Source organism: Pteropus vampyrus, unplaced genomic scaffold (assembly GCF_000151845.1).
Source record: "Pteropus vampyrus isolate Shadow unplaced genomic scaffold, Pvam_2.0 Scaffold399, whole genome shotgun sequence".
Lineage (NCBI taxonomy): Eukaryota > Metazoa > Chordata > Mammalia > Chiroptera > Pteropodidae > Pteropus > Pteropus vampyrus.
In genome coordinates this window covers 1345018-1370530 of record NW_011889180.1, presented here as the reverse complement: position 1 = coordinate 1370530, position 25513 = coordinate 1345018, and the positions used below count along the sequence as shown (strand labels likewise).

General features: G+C 36.9%; 1 protein-coding gene and 1 pseudogene across 5 annotated transcripts in view; both read left to right on the top strand.

The window, feature by feature from the left end:
• Nucleotides 1-25513, top strand: part of PKD1L3 (polycystin 1 like 3, transient receptor potential channel interacting) — a 69389-nt gene that overhangs the window by 10047 nt on the left and 33829 nt on the right. For 4 of the 5 annotated variants that reach the window (XM_023523643.1, XM_023523645.1, XM_023523644.1 and 1 more), the window contains 14 exons: nt 4178-4294; nt 6572-6621; nt 8137-8385; nt 10310-10441; nt 12373-12549; nt 13793-13911; nt 14012-14138; nt 14790-14918; nt 15270-15501; nt 16980-17173; nt 18902-19132; nt 20081-20182; nt 20464-20642; nt 23840-23986. In XM_023523643.1, the coding sequence (XP_023379411.1) occupies nt 4178-4294; nt 6572-6621; nt 8137-8385; nt 10310-10441; nt 12373-12549; nt 13793-13911; nt 14012-14138; nt 14790-14918; nt 15270-15501; nt 16980-17173; nt 18902-19132; nt 20081-20182; nt 20464-20642; nt 23840-23986 (2185 nt within the window). The remainder of the gene's footprint in view (nt 1-4177; nt 4295-6571; nt 6622-8136; nt 8386-10309; nt 10442-12372; nt 12550-13792; nt 13912-14011; nt 14139-14789; nt 14919-15269; nt 15502-16979; nt 17174-18901; nt 19133-20080; nt 20183-20463; nt 20643-23839; nt 23987-25513) is intronic. The other variant, XM_023523642.1, reaches the window with a different exon arrangement.
• LOC111731809 lies at nt 3031-3149 on the top strand (annotated as a pseudogene).

Genomic DNA, 25513 nt, shown 5'->3' with positions numbered 1-25513 from the left:
TTTGCACAAGTCCAGGGGTCACGTGTTTCATTCTCACAAACTGTATCCCTAGTATTAGCCGGCCATCTTACAGCCGTGAACCATTACTTATCATCTCCAGGATTGGAAAAGCAGCTCCTAAACAACCTAAATGATAATGATTCTCTATCCATCTTTCACCCTCCAAGAGTTGAGTGTTTAGACATTCTCAGCTATTCTTTGTTTTGAAGTGAATACGTATTTTCCGATATTATTGATGTACTTGCAAGAGATTACGACTGTGGAATATAGCATGTGCAGAAGATAATCTTGGACAAAAAAAAAGAATTCTATTCAATTAATATAAGCCAATTCTGCAAATTCTGAGCCTACATTCCCATAGTGACAGGAAGTATGTTATTGCAGCTAAGAGCTCAGGCTCAGAATCATGAGTTCATGAGTCAGAGTCCTGAGTTCGTATCTTGTTTCTATGACTTTCCAGTCGCGACATCTTGGGCAAGCAACTTAGTTTCTGAGCAGCCCAGTTCCCATCAAAAGATTGTCATCAGAATTAAGATAATACAAGCAAAATATTAGAACAATGCCTGACATGTATTGTAATTATTACTGTTAATATTATATTATTGTACAATTTCTATTTTTTGTTCAGGTTATCGTCTGCTTCTAGATAGCTTCACATTCATGTCAAAGGTGAAAACACTTTTGGAAATCCAGTATTGCTAGTTACTAAACTAAAGTACTTGCACAATATGATTGCTTAGAAGTATTCAGAAACAACTATTATTGTCATAGCACTTTTATTATGAACTTACAAAATGCCTCCTCCATACTCATGTCGGTGGGAGAAATACTTGTAAATTTGTTCCTTAACGTTCAGTAGAGGAGTCTAATGCTTTGTGTTATCACACAGCATTACTGAGGCTACAGATTGACTTTATCACACTGGAGTAGTTGAACTCATGATTGTCCTTCATTTATTAAGAAAAAGCACTTAAATTTCACATATAAAAGTATTCCTTTTTTAAGAGATTTTTATTTTCAGAATGTCTGAATAAGAAGTGTAAGTTTGTGTTAAAAGTGGTATTGTAATAGGGTTCGTATTCACCTTGTATGTACCAAGACACACATACTGGTTATGAAGGCTTTGAAATACTTCTGTGCCATTGATTAAGTAAAATAACATAAACTTATTACTTCAGACTAATTATCAAAGGATGACATAACAACTGTTAATAAATGGAGTTCTCTCTTGGCAACATCTGAAACATATTTATAGCATTATCTGCCATTTTGGCTAAGGCTACAGTGTTGCACAGCCTTTGAAACATTCTGTGGTTTAGGAGAATCGTCATTTGTCATCATCCTCGAATTACATTCTTGCTACTACTTCTAAATAAGTTAGCTCTGACTTTGTTCTTGTTTAATTAGTAAATGTGTGATGTTTTGATATTTATAAATCCAGCAGTTTGCAGTAAAATACTAAACACAAGGTCCCACAACCCCTAGTGAAAAAAACGATCTAAGAAATAATCATCAATGACCACTAACATAGAGAGACAGACATTATGTGATTTCTGATGGAAGTACTTGACACTGCCTATTAAGTATTATAAAAACTAGAACTTGAATCTAAGCCGTTAGAGCCAACCAGTTTATAAGAAGTAAGAGAACTGAGGAACATGTTAGATGGCACCCAAAAACATGTAGATGAATATGTATAGCAGCTTTATTTATAATAGCCCCAAACTGGGAGTAACCCAGACGTCCTTCAACAAGTGGATGGTTAAACAACCGCGGTAACATCTGTGTCATATACTATTCAGCAATAAAAAGAAACAAAGTATTGATATACACAACAATCTGGATTAATCTTCAGAGATTTATGCTGAGAAAACAGGACCGATCTCAAAATCTTACATACTGTATGATTCCATTTATTTAATATTCTTGAAATGAAATGACAAAATGATAGCAGTGGAGAACAAGTTAGTGGTTGTCAGGGCCTAAGAAGGTAGTGAGGTCAGGAGGGAAGTAGGAATGGCTAGTTAAGGGCCACATGCGGAGCCCTTATGATGATGGAAAATTTTTTATCTTGACAGTATAAATGTCAGTGTCCTGGTTATACTATAGTTTTGCAAGATGTTACCCTTGGGAGAAATGGACTAAAGAGGACGTGGCATCTCTGTATTATTTCTTATAACTTCAGATAAATCTACCATTATCTCAAAATAACAAGTTTAATTTTTAAAAAAGAGAGGAAAATACCCCAATGTAAGTATACACATCACTTATGAAGTATTCTTGCCAAAAAAAAAAAAAATAGAGAAATGCAAATTTAAAATAAACTGAGATACCGTTTCCCACCTATCATGTTGGCATACAGCCACAAACTTAACAACGTATTCTATTGGATATAGGCACTCTTAAATCGTTAGTGGAGATGCAGGAAGATACAGTCTCTATGGAGCGGGATTTGGCAATCTCTAGCAAAATTACATATATATTTACCCTTCGACTCAGCAATGCTGTTGCTAGGAATCCCAAAATTACACTGGCAGAAATACAAAAAGGCACGTGTATAAGACTATTCATGGTAGCTCTCTTTGGAATAGCAAAGAGTAGAAACAACCCACATACCCATCAAGAGGGGACTGGTTATATAAAGAAATAAGGAAGATCTCTATCTACTGAAATGGGTTTATCTCTGTAGTATTTTTTTTTTTTAATGGGAAAAAGCAAACTGCAGAATAATGTATACCATATGCTACTTTAATCTAAGAAAGGGGCTAATATGTGTAGATAGGTCCATACATACAAACATGTGTATAAACATAACAGAAAAACAAACAAAAATGGAAATGATTACCTATGGGGGAGAGAAAGGGAGTAGAATCGAAAGGACAAAGATGGAATTTAGGACTTTCTGAAAGTACCTCGTTTCATTTTTTTTGACACTGGAACTCTATAAATATTTTACATAATTAGAAAACTTAAAATTAAAAAAGCAGTTTCTAAAAATAAGGAAAAAGAGAGAGAGCAAGAAAATAATTAGGTTATGGCCATGTCACTCTGAACAAGCCCAACCCTGTCTGATCTCGGAAGCTAAGCAGGGTCGGGCCTGGTTAGTACTTGGTTGGGAGACCACCTAGGAAGACCAGGGGCTGTAGGCATAAAAAATAAGGGATTGTAAACTGACAAGGTCCTTGCAATCTGTGAGGTCAACCAACGGTTGCCTCGCCTAAAAAAAGAAAAAAAAATTAGGAATAGCAAGTTTAGATAATTTTTAAGGGAATTTTGCTCAAGAGCAGGAATGAACTGAAGTAATAATTCCTGAGGTGATGTAAATTGGTGGGGGTTTTTCCTTAAGATGGGAAAAATAATATGCTACGACAGTGTTCTTGATCCAAGCCAGTGTGCACCTAGAGGGGCTGGAGCACAGAGAGCTTGTGGTAGTGGGAGAGAAGGCAGTGTCTGTGGGTACAGACACTGGCAGGTGAGCAGATTTGAAGGTAGGAGTCAGTGGAAAGGACTCTTAATGGTTTCTGTTGTCCCCTTGAGGTAGAAAGCAAGGTTATCACTTGACCTGAGAATGCGGATCAGGGAGATTTGGAGATTTAGTTGTTGGATATGTGAATAGAGGACAAAGTAGGGAAGAGTCATCTAGGAGAGTGGAAGCAGGAAAAGACTAGGGGAACAATGCGATTGCCAGGCAGTGTGAAGGCAGGCCTCAGGGTTGGGGATCCTGAATTTAAGCTGCGATGTAGTTAATGAAGTTGGATGGTTTTCTCTGCCATGTTCAGCAGCATGAGAAACATCAAGTGTATGCAAGGCACATTCAAGAATGTCATTGCCCACCTTCTGAGCTCTTTTAGTTCTACCAACAGGATTTATAGACTACAAAGGAGAATGTTATGCTTAGAATGTAATTTCTTAAAATGAACTTAATTCTGTCTTTTAGGTGTTGATCTAATTTTGAAATGTTAGATCGTATAAGGTGATGTGATTATGCTCCAGAGCAAAAGAACTAGTTAGGAATTCTTATGTTATTGTTCTTAAAAAATAAAACAACTAAATAATAATGATAATAATCTCTAATCTGTTTTCTTGATTATCACATATGTACTTGTAATGCTTATTTTATAGACTTATAGTTAGAACTGTAGCCTATAAATTAATTTTTGCATTGGCCTCCAAATAGATGCCTTTTCAGACCAAGATGCTGATTATGAAAGAAATGGAAATAATTCTCATTTACATTGGAGACCCAAGAAGGCAGAAAGAGAAGTTGCAATACTGAGAAACAGAATGACCTCAGGTAATGTGTAGTGAAATCAGTATCTGCCTTAAAGGATGCCCAAGACTGAATTAATGCTGAAATGTGTCATCCTAACAGGGACACAATAAATATTGGTTGCATTCTTTTTTGTTCTGATCTGAATATTGCAATCTTTGCTTCCATGTTGTAAATTCTTATTTTCTTGATATTCCTTTGTCCAAATTAAAAAAAAAAAAATTTCCCCACAAAATGTTTCTTTAAAAAAGAAAGTCTTCTTAAAGTCCTTGCAAAGTCTTTCAAATTGTGATGTTCTCTCTCATTTGTTTTTTAAATTTTGAAAAACAAATACTATTGAGGAAGATGCATTAGCCTGAAATGACTTCTATCAATAATATCAGTGTTGGATGATTATAGAGATCACTCAATAGAATGGGCAAAAAAAGAGACAAATTTAAAGTAGAACTAGTGATTATTCTTAAGGATATGACCTCACAAGTTCAAGTGTCAGATGCCCTGTCAACAAGCCCTTTAAGTATCCCTTAAAAGAGCTGGACAGGGTGAGAGATTTTTATAGACTCAAGCAAGCAGGGTTACTTTCCTTGTACTGAGCAATGGGAAATCCTGGAGCAGGGTTACTAACCTGTGCTGAGCAAGAACGTGCTGATTGGCTGACTGGAGGCCTGCCTTTCCTGGGAGAGCCTAGCATAGAAACTGTTAAGTTTCGGGTCGATGAAGAGGGACGTTGCATGAATGACTCAATCTTGAGCCTCATCTGGTTATTTTAGCACCAGTATGCCATATTTTAGCAGGGTGTACAAGTTAAAACAGTTCCAGTTGCTGTATATCCTCCATATCTTTCCTGTCATTCTTTTAAATGAAAAGAATGGTTTTCTATTTATCACTCTTTCTGTTGCATTCTGGGAAAATGCCTCATATTTATCCTCTATATCATTGATTTGGTTTTTCCATATCAGTTCTGTTCTGTATTACTGCCACTGGATTTTAATTTTTCTGCAGAATTTTTAGTTTTCTTGAAATCCTCTAATACCATTTATTTCTCTTTCAATCTAGTTTATTCTTGTGTGTTTTAGCTTCAGTTGATTTAGCTTTAAAACTTTCTGTTTCTGTTTAAGGATATTAAGTAGCTTTCTGAAAATTTTTTTTCTTTTGATACTTTTTAGAGGTATCCTTTCTCTGAGTCCTCTGGATTCAGTTTCCAGGTTCTATAATATTCATGGGCTCCCTTTTGGTTTTATCTTATCTTTTAAGGCAGGATCTGTCCAAACACAATGTTTATCAGGAGACCAAGAAATTGGGTCACCCTTAGTTCAGAAGCCTTTTGGTTTCTCTGATTTTCACAACCCCTTTTTCAGATCTACAGTTGAAGTGTAGGGTCAGTTCCCTGTTCCCAACAAGCTATTGACCTAATGACCCTAATCCAAGGTGATGTTTTTCTCAACTCTACCTACATTGCTTTACTTTTCTCATCATTATATATTATTACACCCATTCTCCAGATGAGAAAATCAAGGCTCCATAGTTACGGTAAAAAGCAAACCAGCTCTGGACCCCAGGTCTTTTGACTCAGAATTCAGTTTCTTCTTCCTTCCAACCTGTTTGCCTTGATAGAAAGACATGGCATCTGATCAGAAGAACATCTCAGAACTCTGTCCTCTTCCATCAGTGATTCTGCTGCTAAATATACATGTCCTGTGAACAACAGAGGGAATGTTACAAGAAAAGACAGCAGGAAAAAATAGGCTTGCTATAGCCAGGTACATTTTAGTGGTCTAAATGCTCATGCCTTGTAAGAAGACAACATGAAATTAACAGCAAATATGCATGTTAACACACTGATATTGCCTTTAGAGCATGGTTTTCTTACTGGAAAACGTGGAAAGAGAATGAAGGCAATGATAATGATCAGGTAAAATGTTGTAAATGATCATTTTCTGAAAGTCTATCAGACATATTCTCTGATTTATTAATGAGCTTTTGGTAAAATTACATCACAAATATTTCTGCAGTAATGTTTTATACTGGCAATTCTGTGATTGATTTGATTTGATATTTATTTTTATACTAAGGGTCTTTGAAGAGTAAGCAAAGGGATTAGACGTTGGTGACTTGTAATGCTTTAGCTTCAGAATTCTAACTTGTCTACAGATTCATCAACAGTGGGGAATGATCGCTCTGGCTTCCTATATAAAACAGTTTGCATTTTAGCCAAGAATATTTTATCCACAAATAAAATAGGAAGAAATATTTCTATCCTAGGCTTTTACTTGAATTTAATCTACTTTCTTTTTTCTCCAGGAACCACTCATCTTTCAACCACATGTCGCCAACCTGCTCATGCTAACCTTGTAAGTACCCTCACAATGCACATCTTGGAACAATATTCTCTTTGTCATTCCTGATGGGTCCTGCCAGACCTGTATTCTATCTCACAGAGTGCTCTACTAAGGAAAGGAAAGTACTTATGTCCAGGAAAGAATCAGGCTTAATGGATGCATTATTAAAGAAAAATTTTAAAGCCTGTCTTTGCCTTTCTCATTGGTATAATTATCATTTGTTTTTTGTTTGTATATTCCCCGCTTCATTCCAAAAAGGACTTGTGGCATCTTACAAAAGTATATGCAATGCAATAAAAAATTTAAAAATTTTTTTAAGAGGAAAAAGAAAGAAATCTGAGTAAAAGGAAAACAAAGGTAGAAACTCTGCATAATTATAAAATTTCACCCTCAAATTTCTCAGCCTTCTTGCCTTTGTGTCCTACATAGAAACCCTTCAGTGGATATCTAAATATAGATTAACACTTATTTGATCCACTGCACAAAATAAGTACTTTTAGCAGTATAAAAGAGAACAGGGATGAAATAAAAATACCTTAGGTCAGTATTTCCAAGTGATGTTCTGCAGAATAACAACCAACATTGCTTCAAACGTTAGAAGGAAAGAGAACATTTTTGACTGTACCCAGAACCCAAAACCTAAATTCTCACGCCTTCACCACTGTCACCCCGTCTCCCATCTGAACTTGGCATCTGTCTCCTTCTAATCTCCCTGATTCTGCCCTTGGCCCGTTTTTGTCAGTTCTCAACATAGCAGTTAGAGGAGCCTTCATATCAGAAGTCAGATCATGTTACTGCTCCCCAAATCTCCCCATGTCTCCCCATCTTATTCAAAGTAAAATCACACTCTTCTCAATTGCCTGACATATGACATGCTCTCCAACCCCCATCCCTCATTCCCACTCCATCCCCAGGATCTTTTTTTATCTTCCTTCCTACCACGTGTGCTCATCTAGTCTCCTTACTCTTCCTCAAACAAAACCAACAGGCTATGGCCTCAGGACCTTTGCACTTCTCAAATGCCCTTCTCCAATATAATGACACAGCTTTCTGTCTCCCTTTATTCAATTCTCAGCAAAAATGCCCTTTCCTGACATCTGACCACCCTAACTGAAATACACCTGTTCTCTTCATCTTTATCTGCTTACCCTTATTTTTTTTCCTTCATGGCACTTTATGAATCTTTATCTCCATCACTAAAACAGACATTCCATGAGAGCAAGAACTCGGCTCATTTTGTTCATTGGTGTATCTCCAGTTCCCGAGAATACTAAGCGCATGATAGGTGTTTAATTATAATTTATTGAAGGATTGACAATAAATACACTAGGGTAAATTGTGAATCTTAAAGAGGGTAGTATAGTATGCTGCTTCCTCGAAATTGAGCACAGGATCTTTTTGAAAGAAATGCCTATTAATATATTATGGAACATGCAAATTCCAGAGCAGTTTTGGAAACACTGCCTTAATTTTATTATCTGATAAAATCAGATTTAGCCTTTTCTTTTATATATTTTTATCTTTTAGTCCAAGACCCTGTGCCATTCTGTCAGCCCATTTTCTTCAGTACTACCCAAAGTCACACAGCAGGGAATATCAGTCACATCTGTACCTACCAGCCAGCCTCTCCCTGTGATAGCCGAGCTGACCAGGCCTGCATCTGTTACTCATGCTGAAAAAGCTCTCACGGAAATAACTTCAAGCCCCAAAGAGGACCCGCATCCAAATGTCTTCACCACTCATCTACTAGCATCATTTCAGAATGCATCTGCCCAGGTAAATACAGAACTGGGTACCTTTGTGACGCTGAAAGTTACTTTTATTCTTTTTTTTTCTATTTTGGTGATGTTTTGAGAATAGTGATGCTAGGAAGAAGACTAGTTCACCCTTTACCTCTGAGCAGAACTATACCTGAGAATGCCTGACAGACAAGCACTTATCCCAATTGAAAGCAGAACCAAAATGAATCCATGAAAATATTCCACAACAGTTTTACTTCCGTTTTAGTATCGTCTTATTATTTTTTAATGCTGTTATATTTAGCATTTCGGCGGGGGCGGGGTGAGGGGGGCACTTTGTTCATCTGCCGCACCTTTGTCGCAGCAGCATTTCCCCCGGACAACTGCTCATCACCTCAGTTCCCCTTTCACCTTGGTTTCCTTTTTCTCACAAACTGTTAAAAAAAGGCCAAGCTGCTTTGACAACGTTGATTGAAGAAAATCATCCTGCTTCTCCCCATCTTTTTTTGGTAAACACAAGCCCTACTTAGATTCAATCTAACATTTCCCTTGCAGGAAAGAATCCTGTTTACTCTGGATCTGCTTTCCCTGGTGTCGTTCACTATTGTCTCAGTTAGCATTGTGTTCTGCTGGGGGAAAACACTGACCTACAGTAGCTTAAACAAAGAGTGTTTGTTTCCTTTAAATAGAGAGAAATCTGAAGCATAGAATATCCAGAAGAGTCTGCAGATAAATTATTAGGAATATTAAGAGAATTTAGCGATGTTGCTGAATACCAGATCAGTATACTAAAGTTAATTGCATTATTACATTTCCGCAACAATCAGAAAATTAGATTAAAAAAATATATAATAGCAAGTACCTAGGAGTAAATCTAACCAAATATATGCAAAACTTCTACGGAGACAATTATAAGGCTTGATTAAGAAACATTAACAAAAGGCTAGGTAAATGGTGAGACCCACTGAAGTTCAGCCCAGGTTACACATCCTGCTCTAATATATCAAATAGGGTATCCTCAGTGACCTGCCTGCCTGGCTATAGCTAGAATGGCATTAAATAAGACGTGACCTCCACTGGCAAATGTGCAGTTGGGCGGCAATTTTGTCACAGATCTTCATTTCTTCTTATTTATACCTCAGTCCCAAAGTACAAAACCAAAATTGGGTGGTCCTCAATTCTAAGATCTCTCTATAACTGATCCAACCTCCTACACACCCTGCGAATCAGGAATAACCCTATTCAATTCTATGGTGCCTGAGGGCGGGATCATAATTGACTTTTCACTGTTCCAGCTCTTGAGCCTAGCAGTATACAGTAGGCATTTAATAAGGACTTATTGAATACACAATTGAGTTAAGCTGTAAGTGGGCTGTGCTCTAGAAATAAGACTGAGTAGCTAGTATAAACAGATTATCTCAGAGTTGACCCTCCAGTTCAAAAGAAGTAGCCTCTTAAGCCTTGGGACCAGAGTTCTGGATTTGTTTTCTTAGAGAAGTTTTCTGCCACCTCCTGCCATGTGGTATATCAAGTACTTCCCTCTTGAACATGATCTCTTGGGTTGAGGGCAGTAAATGCAATGGGAAACCTGAGGGTATAAACATACTTCATACTTCTGAATAGAAAAGTTTGCTTTTGTTGTTTTGATTCCCAGGTTTCCCATACTTTTGATCATGGCCATAGACTTAAACTTGCTTTTATAAATCTTATTTCCAGACTCCTTTGTCCTTGGATCAATCATTGTATAACCATATTATCCATTTTCTCTGCTGTATGGAAGAATGAAAATAAATTCTTTCTATTTGGGGAAAAGCTTGTGAACAAAATAACTTATGGAAGAGCCTGTGATTCATAGAGCTTGTAATGTCATCAAAGGTCAACTCTCATTAAAACTATGTATCAAATTACTAAAATGCAATAACTATATAAATAATTTTGACAAAATTCTTCATTCCCAACAGGTGGTAGATGAGATATCAGGGAACTTTAGCAAAGCAATTCATGGTTCACAAATGCATAACAAACTACAGAAAGCTTGTGAGGCCCTCCAGAAACTGACAGCCTTTATCCTAGGATTTTCTGAGTCAGTTCAGGTAAGCAGAAGATGATTGGGAGGGAACAAGATATGGGGGGAAAGAGGAAAGTGAAAAACAGAAAAAGAAAAATTGTAATAAAGTAGAAAATATATAATCTGAAGATTGTGCCCTGTACAGAATTTAGCATTATAAAACTATTTTGTGGAGACTCAATTCAAATATTAGCAAATATATTTGTACCTTTAAATCTGAAGATTGTGAAAAAAAAATTGGTCAGTAGTGACATTCTCAGATATGCTGTTTATTTTATTTTATTCATTTTCATGCTACTGCCTTTCTGACATATTGGTTAGAAGAAGTCATGAGAGACAAAAGTAGATCCACAGCTTGCCATGTAGTACAGCTTCGAAACAGACATCAAAAATATTTGATGTTTGCATTTCTTGCAACCATATTTGCCAATGGTACTTCCCCATAATTATTTATGCCTCTTTCTACTTTCTACCCATAACTAAATTAAGGTGGTAGGATTAGTGAGAACTTTAATTTTCTTTTTTCCATTTTCTATATTTTCAAATATTCTGCAATAAGTATATAAATGCAATCTATATTGGTTTATTTGGACATTTTAATTACAGAAATAATACATGCTTGTTATTTAAAAAAATCAGAACAAAAGCATAAAAAGTAAAAAGCAGAAGCCCTCACCATCTTTGTCCTCCTGCCAGGCTCATTCTCTAGAAGTAATCACTGTTATTAGTTTAGTCTTCATTTGCTGTGCATAACCTTTCAAACTTTTTAAAATATATACACAGGTTTGTTGGTTTGTTTTGTTTTAACAAAAATGGAGTTAAAGCATGCAAATTTTTCTGCCTCTTGATTTTTTTTTACTTAATACTGTCATGGATGTCTTTTCATGTCAGTACACATAGATGAACTCGTTATTCTTAATGTTTGTTTGGATATTTTTCATTTGTTTACCCTTGCAAATGGCATATCTATGGACGTCCTTATGCAAATATTTCTTTGGGCTAGAGTGCTAGACATAGAATCGATGGGCTTTTAAATTTTTAATACGTGACAAAATTACGCTCCCTTCCTAAAAGGAACTGTTTTACATTTCCACCAAACTTCTACCCACACTTTCATTTTTGGCAATTTCAAAGACAAGAAAAGAAGGAAAAGCATTTTATTGATTACTAAGGAGATTGAACATCATTTTATATATTTATTGGCCATTTTTTCTCTCCTCTGAATTTCTTCTTCGTATCCTTCATCCATTTTCCCCCTGTTTAGGGTTGCTTGTTTCTTTGTTTATAAGAGATTTATTTATTATTGATGTTAACCTATAGTTATATATGTTGCTAATATTTTATGCCTATGTCTTATTTTTAACTGTTTCTTTTTTATTTTTATATTTATTTTTATTTTTTATATCTTTTATTTTGCAGAAACTTTTAATAAATGTAACTTTGAAAATAAATAACATTTTAAAACAAAAATAGTAGTACCTACGGTGAATATTCAGTAAATATTGTCAGTCGGCTTATTTGACTTGTTTCACATGAGAACAACCTACAGAAAGTAGAATTGGTGTTTTCTGTTTCATTTAGACCTTCTCCTTAATCTTTATTTTAAGTCTGTCTTGAACGCTTTCGAAGTCCTCGATACAACGGGATAGTCTGCTCAGTTGTTTCAGTCAGCATTGTTTTTTTTTCTCAGCATCCTTTTTTAAGCTTAGTTTTGTTAACTAGATATTTAATCTGCATACCACTCAAAAAGGGTTATGTCAATTTCTTAGAATAACCCCATAGATATTATGTAATAATTTATTTTCCTTCCCTGCCAAGTTGTGGTATTGCTTCTTACAAGAATGTATTTGAAATGTGTAAGGAACATTGAGCTCCTCATAAGAAGAACAAAAATAAATTTTAAGCAGCCATCAGCAGTTCAGGGATGTAGAGTTATTTGCCTTTTAAAATTCCCAGGTCGATATTGGCAACTCTCTTACTTTCCTGAGTGAGCAGTTCCCAAGGAGCCCATTCCAGAACATCAGCACTGTGGGCTTTCGAATTCTTGGAACCGTCTGCCTCTTCCACATCCTCAACACTGTAGTGGAAGCCACTGAGGCAAGTCGGCCAAGGTCCAAACGTGACATTGAACAGGTAGGTGCAGTATATGCTGGCGGCCAGCTCTCTTTAGAGACTTTTTAATCTTGACTGTCCTGGATATGACACAGCCTCTCCCTAGACTCTAAAGAGAATTCAGCTAAGTCTATACCACTGAAAAGACTGCTCTGTTAAGCCTGATTGGGTCCTCCTCTCTGCCCAGCCAGTAAGCCAAGTCCACCTAGTGCTGTAATCCAGTGAAAAGCAATCAGTAAATTATATTTGCTATCTGCATGAAAAGACGTTCAGCATTATTAGTCATTAGGGAAATGTACATCAAACCACAATGAGATACCACTAAACATCCTAAAAGCCAATAACAAGTGTTGACAAGGAAGCAGAGAAATTGGAACTCTCATACATCATTTTATTGCAGTTTGATAGTTCCCCAGAATGTGAAAAATAGAATTATCATGTGACCTAGCAATTCCACTTATTGGAATATACCCACATATGTCCACACTAAAACTTTTACACTCATGTTTATAGGAGCATTGTTCAAATAGCCAAATAGCCAAAAAGTAGAAACAACCTAATGTCCACAGTCTGATGAATGGGTAAATAAAGGTGATATGTCCATATGATGGAATATTTTTCAACAATAAAAAAGAATTGAGTACTGACATGCTACAACATGGATGAACCTTGACAATATTATGCTAAGTGAAAGAAGCCAGTCACAGAAGACTGTATATTGTGATTCCATTTATATGAAATATCTAGGAGAGAAGCAAAATAGACATAGAACATAGATGAGTGGTTGCCCAGGGCTGGGGAAGATGAGGACAAGAGAAGAACAGTGACTGCTACTGAGTTCTGGAGTTATTTTAGGGGAGATGAAAATATTCTAAAATTAGATCATGATGATAGTTGCACAACCCTGCGAATATACTAAAAAACATTAAATTGTATTCTCTAAATGGGTGAATTGCGTGTGTGGATTTTATTGTAGTAAAGCTTGTTAATATATAAAAAATTATCATAAGCAGATCTAGGGCAGGTTATGTCATGGGGCAAAGAAATACCTATTTCTTTGGGTGACCCTCTTCATTAATACAAAGAATGATGAGTCTTTAGCCAGAATGTCAACACTTTCTATGGGTTCTCTCCTATGAATGTCACTTTTTATTACACCATTGTCAAGATCCCCTTTCTCCCTCCAACCATCTCAAAATCATTATTTCACTAACACAGTACAGTGAGGTTACACAAGTCACATGTTATTTTCCTGTAAATGCAGGTAGAAAATATTCTGAAAATGTCCTTGCTGAGCCGTGGGGAAGCATTCGTACAGCAGAATCAGTTTTCTGAGTCCTTGGTGACTTTGACCTCTTCTGTTGCTACCCTGATGCTGAGCAGGTAACAGAGGAGGAAGGAAGCATGGGAGTGTCATTTTAGGTTTTTGACCTTTAGAAAAAACCTACAGAAATTGATTTTTATTTAACTTCTTTTTTATTAGCCAGAACATATCAACTTTGCCTCTGAGCTCGTACACTCTTGGTTACCCAGCACCTGTGAGGTTAGGCTTCCCGTCAGCTGCGGCTTTGGAGAAGCTCTTGAATAAACACCCAGGAGTTACCGTTCAAGTGAGTGTGAAACTGATTCTGATCAGAGTGGAAATGGGACTTGCTGACTGTAGGCATTTGGGTGAAGAGAATGCACCATGAAATGTAAGCTGACCAGACCAAATGAGAGCAGGTCGTGTGCCATTAATTTTTATTTTACACTGGCAGGATTGGAGGCCTCTTAAAAATGATCCAGTATGGAGGTTGGGAACATTAAACAGACTTCTGGATTTAACTACGTTTCTATGTTATGACTCGAATTGATCTCAGCTCATCATTATTTACACAAAGCTGGGAATATCTGAATAATTATTGACTCAATATATCAATCTAGTCAGATCAGTATATTGTATTTCTTTCAGCAGTTACCATACAAGCAGAAGTAGGATTGTTGCCTTATCCTGGGAGCAGAGTACTAGCTTCCTAGTAAAATGAATCCTCCAGGTATAAAGATGTAAAAAAATAATAATTCCGAGGTTCACAAATAAATGACTCATCTTTAATTCTTTCTCATATGATGTTATAATAAGAAATATTACCTCATTTACCCTATTAGCAAGGGATTAATCCTAGCATTTACTTTAACTTATGCTATCTGGTAACTTATAACCTCTCGGGGTGTTATTTATAAATATTTCAGTCACTGATGAAGCTGGAGTTTCTTGTCTCCAGGTCACAGGACTAGCTTTCAATCCCTTCCGGGATTTTGATGACAAGCACATCGTTGGAAGCATCGGAAGTGTATTACTAAGCTCTAGTCACGGATTGCTACAAGTCCAAGATTTAGTGGAAGATATTGAGGTATGACTTGATTACTAGGGAATAAAATAGAAGGGAATAGAGATTCCCAAAGAATGGCATGGAAAGACACAGTACCTTAAAGGAAATCATTTTAGATTTATGGCAATGCCATTGTTTTGTTATTAACATCTTTACTTAGGAACTTCTACAAAGAGATCTACCTTACCATTAGGAGGTGTTTGGGGTCTCAGATTATATACTCTTCCTTAACTCCTGGCACTGTGTTACCTACTAACATTCAAAGAGGAAGACCTAGGAAGTTTCATCCCATTCTTGCTGTAAAGGAGACTGAAAGACATCAGTGGATGAGCCACGTTAAACTTGAAGAGTGATAATGGGCTCTCATTCTAGATCACGCTCTGGAGAAATGCTAGCATGGAAACCCATCCCACCAGCCTCAATGTGAGCACGGACCGTTTTACTGTCACAGTGAACATCACATCCTTGGAGAAATCCCTGATAGTGTGCATAGAACCTGAAAGTCCCCTTTCCATGACACTCTACTTGGGGTTCCAGTACCAGCCTAACCACACTTACTTCCACCTGAACATCACGCTTCCAAAGAATCAGGTCTGGCAGAAAGGTAGGACGCCATTCAGAAGTCAGCAGTTTACTCTATGATGAATTTTTTCTTTGTTTTCAGTCCACTTTTTATTTCGAGATAATTGTAGATTCACATGCAATTATAAGGAATAAAACAGATCTCATATACCTTTCACCCAGTTTCCCCTAATGATAACATCTGGCAAACTATAGTACAGTATTACAACCGGGAAATGACATTGATAGATATATGTGACTATTTTTTTAAAAGATGGATTGTAAAAGATTATTTTTAAAAAAGATGGATAATGGGACACATAGAAGTATATATATGTGGTAAAGCAAATTTAGTAAAATGTTAATTGTAAAATCTAGTTAGTGATTATATGGGTGTTCACTGAAATTCTCCCAAGTTTCTGTATAGTTGAATGTTGTGACTCATAGTAAAATGTTGCGACTCCTGCAGAAGTTCCAGTACAATGAGTCATATATATTTCAAACTTTATATATCATAGGCGAATATATATATGCAATATATCAGTTATATTTCAACTTTAGTTCTAATCTTATAAGATCTGTATGACTACATTGTAGTTTAGAAAAGTTAAGAATTTCTGAGATAGATATAAATAATTTTTGAGATATATAAATAGTGCCTGGTATATACTTGACCAAAAAACATATTTTCTGGATATAAACTTTAAATGTAGTACTGAAAAGTCTTAAAGAGCTACCTTTTTGCATTAAAAAAGTGTTGGGAAAAATAATCAGAATGGATAAAGCATGTTATAGTCTTCCTTTATGAGTCTTCCCTTGTTGAATAAGCTTTTTCTGGCTCTCGCGAAGGCCTCACTAACTCATCAGACAGAGTACCTGAGGCCACAGCTCTCGCTCCTAGGCCACCAGCTACGAAGTTCTGTCTAGATTACTGACAGGCTCTTTTCTGAGTCAGAACACGCACTCTCTCCTTGTTGACCTTGGCAATCATATCATGTCATTTGAGGCTAGAAGAAATCTCAGAGATCCTTTAGTTTAGACTCCTTATTTGAAAGATAAGAAAACTAGAGAGATTGGATGACTTGCCCCTAACAGCCACCTAGTCACAGAACCGCGCCTAAAATCAGGCCACTGGCGTGTGTGTGGTCCAGGGCTCCTTCTCTGGAACCAGGCTGTCCTTGCTTCGTCCTTGGGATTTTTGTTACCTAGGTCTTCTAGCTACTAGTTTTGGTATGTGATGATTTCAGTTTTCTAAAACTCATAATACATTCTAATTCATTAGACCTAAATTTTCATTTATCAAAAAAAAAAAAAAGATATTTTTTACTGGAACAAGAGTAATCAGAGCCCTGTATTGTATCACTGGTCATTAAAAAAAATTTCTGTGTACGATTTTAGACTTATTACTTTGTTGGTAAAATAAAATAATAATAGAAATAATAATGGACCCTTCAGAAGAAGGATTCTAATGGTAATTTTCTCCCATGCGCAAAGCTACTAAGCCTTCTGGTTTGTTCTCAGATGAGGAATACACGTGGGTGCTGACTCCAGAGAGTCTGCAGCATGGGACTGGCATCTACTACATAGCAGCTGTGCTGAATAAAAGCCAGGCGAGTGCTCAGCAGGCACCCACCCTGTTCTCCGTCATAACCGCAGTCACTCAGTGCTATTTTTGGGACAGTCACAACAGCACATGGGAGAGCAACGGATGCCGGGTAGGAAGCTGTGCCACTTTCCCGCTCTCTTCTACCTTAGCTGGCATTAAGCATGGTGTGTTAGCTCATTTCCCTTCACAGTTGTCAGAAGGGAAATAAATTGGCCTGGGAAAAAGGAAGTGAGCTGGACAAGAGTGTCTCTTTGGAGCAGACTGTGCTTTATACTTGTAATTTTTTTCACAAACATTAGTCTGGGGTGAATGTGACAATTCTAGATGAAATAAGCAGTATATGGAAGCTGTTAAATTCTGTAAGTATTAAATATGCTGTGGGTAAAATGAAACAAACTTTCTGTACTTCAAAATAAGCTGGCAGATTCTTGTACATTCCAGGCCAGATGGGGACAGATTTTCACTTTTGTAATTATTGCCTAGTTCCCGGTGTCTGCCCACTTTAAAATGGCACCTGCACCATTTATGGCCTCAAGCAGTGTTTTCTGGATGATCCGGAGTGGTGCTTCTCAAGCAAATCCTGAAAATGGAAGCTCATTAAAATGCAGATTCTGTTGCAGGAAATTCGAGTGGGCCTGAGACTCTGCCTTTCTAACAAGCTCCCTTGTTAGAAAGGCACTGCTCCTGGTCAGGTCAGCCACACTTTTAGCAAAAAGACTTGAGAGCTTTCCTCCTGGCACAACAATGCCCACTGATTGCAAAAGGCGTCAAGATGTTTCCTGCCACCTTGAAGCCCTGTATAGTGTTTGACTTGGCAAAAGGAACAGCTGCAGAGACTCCAAGGGCAGAATATAGATTGGCCAATCTGAATTTAACCTTGTGCCATGGAAAGAAGCTGGTCATATTGACACTGTTTTAGACTTTTCATCTGCAAATCAAACATGGAATTGGTACCTTCCATTTATTCACCTAGTGACATTTAGAAAATTTTTATGAAGATGTGTTACAACATATGGAAAGTTATAGTGAATAATATAGTAAAAAAATTAAATACCACTAAGCTTTATTATAAAATTAGAATTTTGCTCAATTTAGTTCAAATTTTTTAAAATAATAAAACACTCAGGAATAATCAAAGCCCCCTGTGTATTCTTCACCAATCTCATTTCCTCCCTCTCCCCAAAAGGTAACCACTGTCCTGAATTTGATATGTGTATTCATTCTTCCATCAGATATTTACTGAGCATCTTCTACATGCCAGGCCCAAGGCTAGAAACTAGAGATACAGATGGACAAGACCATGTCCTCATGAGCTTACACTCCAGCGAGGAGACTGACAAAAGTGGTCTTTGCGTAAATGACATCATACTATACATAACTTTCTTTAACTTTTTTCACTCAACATTTATCCATGTTGACATTCATTCATTTTAACAGCTGCAGAGTATTCCATCAGTTTGCCTCTATTTATTTATTTACTTGTATGTCCGTTTGTTCTGCAGTTACTGGACGTATAGGTTGTTTCCAATTTTTTATAGTTACAGACGTTACTGACAAAAACATCCTTTTTCACATCTCCTTGCGCACATGTGCCAAGTTCCCCTAGGGTATATATATTCAGAGCTGGAATTGCAGGATTCAAAGAATTTTGCTTCTTCGGCTTTACTAGGTGTTGCCAACCTGCTCTCTACGTTGGTTATGCCAGTTTACACCACTACCAGCAGTGAATAAATGATTCAGTCTTTTCCATCTCTAAATCGTCCATGTTAATGTTTTATGTTTCTCTCTTCCTTAGCACTCTGTTCAGTTAGCATTGATGCCTTGTTTCTAATTCCAGGTCGGGCCACAGAGCACAGTTTTGAGGACTCAGTGTCTCTGTAACCACCTGACCTACTTCGGCAGTGAATTCTTCATTGTGCCCCGGACAGTGAATGTTGAAGACACAGTCAAGCTGTTCCTTCGCATAACCAACAACCCTGTTGGGGTGTCATTGCTAGCCAGCCTTTTGGGATTCTATATGCTAATTCTTGTGTGGGCATGGAGAAAAGATCAAGCAGATATGCAGAAGGTGACGAGATTTTGATTCCAAAAGCTTTGCCACAATGTCTTGAGTATGTTGAACAGGATGGAAATAAAAACACTTTCATCAAAAGAGGCAGGTCACGTGGTTCTAGGTAGTGTAGAAATTCAGGTGGGACTTTTCTTAAATTTCTCTTCATATGTGCTGTCTCAAAACTTAACTCTTTATCTCCATTTTTTTCCTTTTAGCCAAGATTGAACCCCCATATCATTCATTTAGGTTAGGAATAAGCCAAAAGAAAACACCTAGAGAACTTAACTATGACCAAATGCAAGTTTATCCCACTTTGTACATAGAATATGGAAGTAACGTGTAAATCAAATTATAATTTAATGTAACTAAAATATATACGAAACCTATAAAATGTTTTTTTGAAACAAAAAGAAATCTTTGATGACAGCCTGTTATTAATTTCTGTTCTGTATCTTTCTTATTGTGTTTTCTTACACTTGGAAATTCTACACAACATGTCCATTTCTTTGTTGCTCTGGATGTAGAATTGCCAGTTTTAGTAAATAAAATTAAAGGACACCCAGTTAAATTTGAATTTCAAATAAACAGCGAATGCATTTTTAGTATCAGTATACCCCCATATTATTCATCACCGATCTGAAATTCAGGTTTAACTGGGTATCCTGTTATCTGGTAACCCTACCTGGGTGGGAGGGAGGGGGGAAGATTTAGAGGCCCAAGACCTGATCAATTGATTTTGTGACTTTCATTTTAGAGGCTACACCCTGGACTTGAGCCTTCATTCCCCCTTTCCTCACTTAACTTAGGTCTGTTCGTCTGTTGACCTTCTGCCTGCACCTCCCCATTGTTTCCTTAGAGTGGCCAAATCTGCAGTGGTGCATCTCCTGTTTCCTAGCTAGAGGAAGCATCTCCACTGCACTAAGTGAAGCCCTGCCAATCCTCTTGGTTCTGCTTTTCTTGCAGGTGAAGGTCACTGTCCTTGCAGATAATGACCCGAGCTCTCAATTTCACTACCTTATTCAGGTCTCCACCGGATATCGAAGAAAGGCTTCTACAACAGCTAAGGTTATTGAAATAAATGTTTTCCATTCATTGCTCTGTGTCTTCTACTACATGAGATACACGGACTTGGTGATATGCCGATGTCCTATAGCATTTACTAGGGATCAGAGAGTGATATTTCCTAGCTCTAAACTGTAAATCTGAAGAGCCCTCTATACTTGTCTAAGATCCCAAAGACTTCATCTCAGTACAGTTTCTTCTGTCTTCATTTTTCTCCTTAGGGAATACTCCCAAAGAATCATGTCAGAACTTGCCATATTTTATCTTTCCTTGTCACATTTTAGGTGGTGATCACCCTCTATGGATCAGAGGGCCAGAGTGAACCCCATCACCTCTGTGACTCCCAGAAGGTGGTGTTCGAACGCGGTGGACTGGACGTCTTCCTCCTCAGCACTCAGTCCTCGCTTGGGGAACTGCACAGCCTTCGGCTCTGGCATGACAATTCGGGCGTCAGCCCTTCTTGGTAAGTACCTGTACCATGCTGGCTGGGTGTTTCTTCTCTGCGGATCTTTAGCATTCTGGGGCAAGTCCTACAATAAATAATAATGCTTTGGGCAAAATAGTAACAAACGACTATGAGATTTATATTTCTCTGCTGTCTATAAAGAAAAAACTCCGGAAAGCAGTGTGGAAAATTAACAATATGATTTTTTTGTGGATGTTAGAATGATAGATTTTTTTTTTTATTTTCATTAAATGTTGTCATGATTGCGAACAGCAAATAACAACAATGAAATGTTGCCCCAAAGTACTACAAATTAAAAGTATCTCTAAATATGGAAAATATCTTTGAAGACTAAATTTAATAGACAACTGAATACTATGCTTTGGGTCAAAATGAAGAGCTTAAGGAAGGGGAAAGATTGGAATCATGATATGGAATGTGCCTAGGGAGTTAGAAAGATAAATGGCCAGTGACGAGTACGTGATCCTGACGTGTACTAGGTCCAAATGATTCTGCATCTTCCTTCAGCAGCACCCTGAGAATTAGGAGAGGTGGGTAGAGAAAACAGATGACGAAATTAATTAAGGATGAAGATTAGTGGTTTGTTGGGGTTAGGGAAAAAGAAGGAATGAAGTCAAGTACTCAAAAGAATCAGTTGCTGAGTATTGCCCACCTGAAGCAAGTATGCAGCCTGCCTAAAATTGTTCTCAAGATAAATCTTTCCCTGCTAGGCTAGAGACGCCAACCCACTAGGCCAGTAGAGCTTAATGATTTGCTTGCTTTTTTTATTCTGTTCAGGTATATACAAAACAGTTTATACATTATCAGTACAGTTTTATTTTTGAAGGTGAACGATGTATAATAAGCACTTGAAAAGATGCTCAATTTCATTAGTTATCAGGAAATGCAAATTAAAACCACAGTAAGATAGCACTAAACACCCACCAGAATGACTAAAATTAAAAAGCCTGACAAAACCAAGTTTGGGTGAGGATAGGGAGCACGTAGAGCTCTCACACATCACTGGAGGGGCGTAAAGCAGCCATGTTTGAGAACAGTGTGTCAGTTTCTTGTAAAGTTACCATATGACCCAGACATTCTGCTCTTAGATATTTATCCCAGACATTTACCATAGGAGCAGACATTCTGCTCTTAGATATTTATCCAAGATAAATGAAAAAATATATCCATTCAGGACTTACACATATATTCATAGCACCTTTCGTAGCCAAAAACTGGAAACAACACAAATGTCCATCAGGTGAATGAATAAACTAATATTAGTAGATTCATTCAGTGGACTACTCACTGCCGAAAAGAACAATCTTCTGATATACACAATGTGGATGAATTCCAAAAAATATTATGCCAAGTGAAAGAAGCCACAGAAGAATTCGTACTGTATGATTCCATATATGAGAAATTCTAAAAAAAAGGCAGACTAATCCATAGAGACAGCACATGAGTGGTTGCCTGGGGCCAGAGGTAAGCCTGAAAGAGATTGACTGGAACTTTTGAGGTGATATCTTGATGATGGTGGTGTGACACAAGTGTACACATTTGTCACAGTGCACCGAACTGTACATTTTAAATGGATGTCTTTGATCATATGTAAATTATACCAAGTTTTTAAAAATTTTCTTTCAGTGTATTTTTAAGTATTGTCAAAAATTTTAACATTGCATTTATATACTCACTCACATTAGATTCTTTTTTTCTCACATATGAAATAATTAAAAAAATAAAAGTTACACTGGAAATCCACAAAGCCCATGACTAGTTTTTCATCATTCAGAAAATGAATATTTTCTCCTTTTTTATTCTCTGCTTTTAAATGAAAGCTTTAACTACAAGCTGTACTAGCTAAGTTTCAATCAAATGCAACTTAGTCACCTGTGATTTTGTAAACTGCCTCAATAAAAGAGTCCTCAGAAATATTTTAGCTTTAAAAGAGTCTGTATTCCTCACAGAGAAAATGACTTTGAACTAAAATCAAACAAAGATTTTGACCAGAGAGATTTAAGTGATTTCATGACATTAGACATAGACTCCCGGGAAAATAGCATCATTACAGTAAAGGAAGACATTAACTAATTGCAAGATGAAATCAAATAGGTTGAACAATTAGGTGTTCCAGAGGGCAAATTTGTTGATGGTTGAAGTTAGTGGAGAAGTTAGACACATGTGGTTGGAAAGAGGATGAAATCTCAGAGCTTATGGCTCTGTGAGGTCAAAACAAAGCCACAGACCCAAATAGGAGAATAAGTCATTAATGTAAATGTTAGTTTATATTAACATCCTTAACCCCCCAAATGTATCCCCCTCAGATTCTGGAGAGGAAAGCTAAAGACATGGGATACTTTTAGAGGTAGCAGGGCTGTCACATATGGAACAAAGAAATTTAAAGACTATATATGCACACTGGACATATAAGTCATAGAAGTCTGCATTCTGGTGTGCACGTGAACTCCCTTAGAGGTCGGGAAAAGAGGAATGGCATCAGCTCTCATTTCTTTCCTTAGTTCTTGCCTCACAATGAAGCAGTCCATTTACTTGGACACTCACCAACAGTGCAAGATTACTTGTTAAAATTATTTATTGTTATTGAGGCACAATTGACATGCATTGTATTAGTTTCAGATGTACAACACAGTGTTTCAATATTTGCATATATTGTGAAATGATCACCACAGTAAGTCTAGTGAACATCTGTCACTATATATACAAATTTTTTTTCTGTTGCTGAGAAATGTTAAGATCTACTTTCTTAGCAGCTTTCAAATATGCAGTACAGTAATACTAACTGTAGTCACCATACTGTACATTATACTCTCCTGACTTATTTATTTTATAAATGGAAGTTCGTACCTTTTGACTCCCTTCACCCATTTCCTCCACACCTTACCCTGTGAGCCTATTTTTCTTTTTAATTTTTTTTTTAGATTCCACGTATACGCGAGATCACGTGGTATTTGTCTTTCCCTGTCTGACTTACTCCACTTAACATAATGCCCTCAAGGTTCATCCACGTTGTTGCAAATGGCAAGATTTCATTTTGTTTTATGCCTGAATAACATTCCTTTGTATATATGTAGTATATTATTTATCCATTCATCCATTGGTGAACATTTAGGTTGTGTCCATAAGATTACTTGTTATTACAGCAACTGATTTGTGCCCACCTTCCTAACATGATTATCATCATTTTACTATAGGTACGTAAATGAGGTAATTGTCAGTGACATGGCAGGTAAAAGGAAATGGCATTTCCTGTGCGACTGTTGGCTGGCCGTGGACCTTGGAGACTGCGAGCGTGACCGGGTCTTCATACCAGTCTCAAAGCAAGAACTCTTTTCCTTTAGGTATTGTTGGGAAATGATGATGTTTCATAGGTCTCTGAGACTCTGTTCATTTTCCTTCATTCTTTTTTCCTTTCTGTTCTTCAGACCGGATCATTTTAATTGACCTGTCTTCAAGTTTGCTGATTTTTTCTTTTACCTGCTCAAACCTGTTGATGATCCTCTCTCGCAAATATTTCACTTCATTTATTATATTTTCAACTGCAGACTTTCTACTCAGTTCTTTTAAAATATATATATATTTATTGATTTTTCTATTTGGCAAGATATTCTCATTTACTTTTCTTTAGTTCTTTAGACATGGTTATTTTAGTTCTTGGAACACATTTTAAATAGCCAATTTGAAGTCTTTGTCTTTGGAATCCAGTGTCTTGGCTTCCTCAGGGACAATCTGTTGACTTCTGGGCCGGGGGCACAAAGAGGCATGTGCATACCACACTTTATTGTTTCCTTGCATGTCTTGTGACCTTTTGTTGAAAACTGTACATTTTAAATAATGGATTATGGCAACTCTGGAAATCATATTTCCTTCCTCTCCCCCAGGATTTGTTGTTCTTAGTGTTTGTTGTCATTCAGTGAGTTTTATGAACTAATTCTGTAAAGTCTACATTCTTCATCATGTTTGGCATCCGAAATTTCTGCTCAGTTAGTTTAGTGGTCAGCTAATGATGGGACAGAGATTTAAGTGCCTAGAACCAGGAAGTCTCTGAGTCTTTGATCAGAGGTTTTGTGTGCATCTCGTGTCATGCCTTCGATGTTCAGCCAGGCACTTTACAGCCCTGCCTTAACCTTCACAGGTGCTTGCTGAGAGCTTAGGGCCTTCTGAGGTACTTTCTCAGTGGGCACACATCTAGATTCTATCTTTACAGTCTGGAAATGTAAGTAAATTTCCTCCCAAACTAGTCACTGCCTTTCCAGAGCTGTCTGCTGATACCAAGACACCTTAAAATGTCCAGGGGCAAAGTTTTTATTAATGCCCAGATGTGAAACGTTCACGAGGAATTGCCTTCCAACACTGCCTCTGTTGCCGTTTCGGTCTTCTGTCAGTCTTGTGTTATTCTTTTAAAGTATACTGCCTTTCTTTTTAAAATATTTGATCTCTATATTTGATGTTCCAAATTTTACCGTAATTATTTTTATTGTGGATTTACTTTTTTTATCCTGTTTGGTACTTAGAAGGTGCTTGAAAAAAACCTTTATTGTAGTAAAGTACACGTAAGATAGACTGTACTTTTAATATGCAGAATTATATCCTCAATTCTGAAAATGTTCTCAGATGTCACTTCTGAAAATATTGGTTATCTGACATTCCTTTACTGTCTGTTGGAGCCTCTCAGACTATCTTCTGTGTTTTTAAACTACTTTTTCTTTTTGTCTCTCTGGTGTATTCTGGATCAATCCTTTAGTACTGATTACAGTTCATTAATTTTCTCTTCCACCATGTTAAATATCTCCTAATTATTTTTGGTTTTGTTTCAAGATTTCTAATTTATTTTATTTCTGTTCATAATTTTTTAAATTCTTATATGA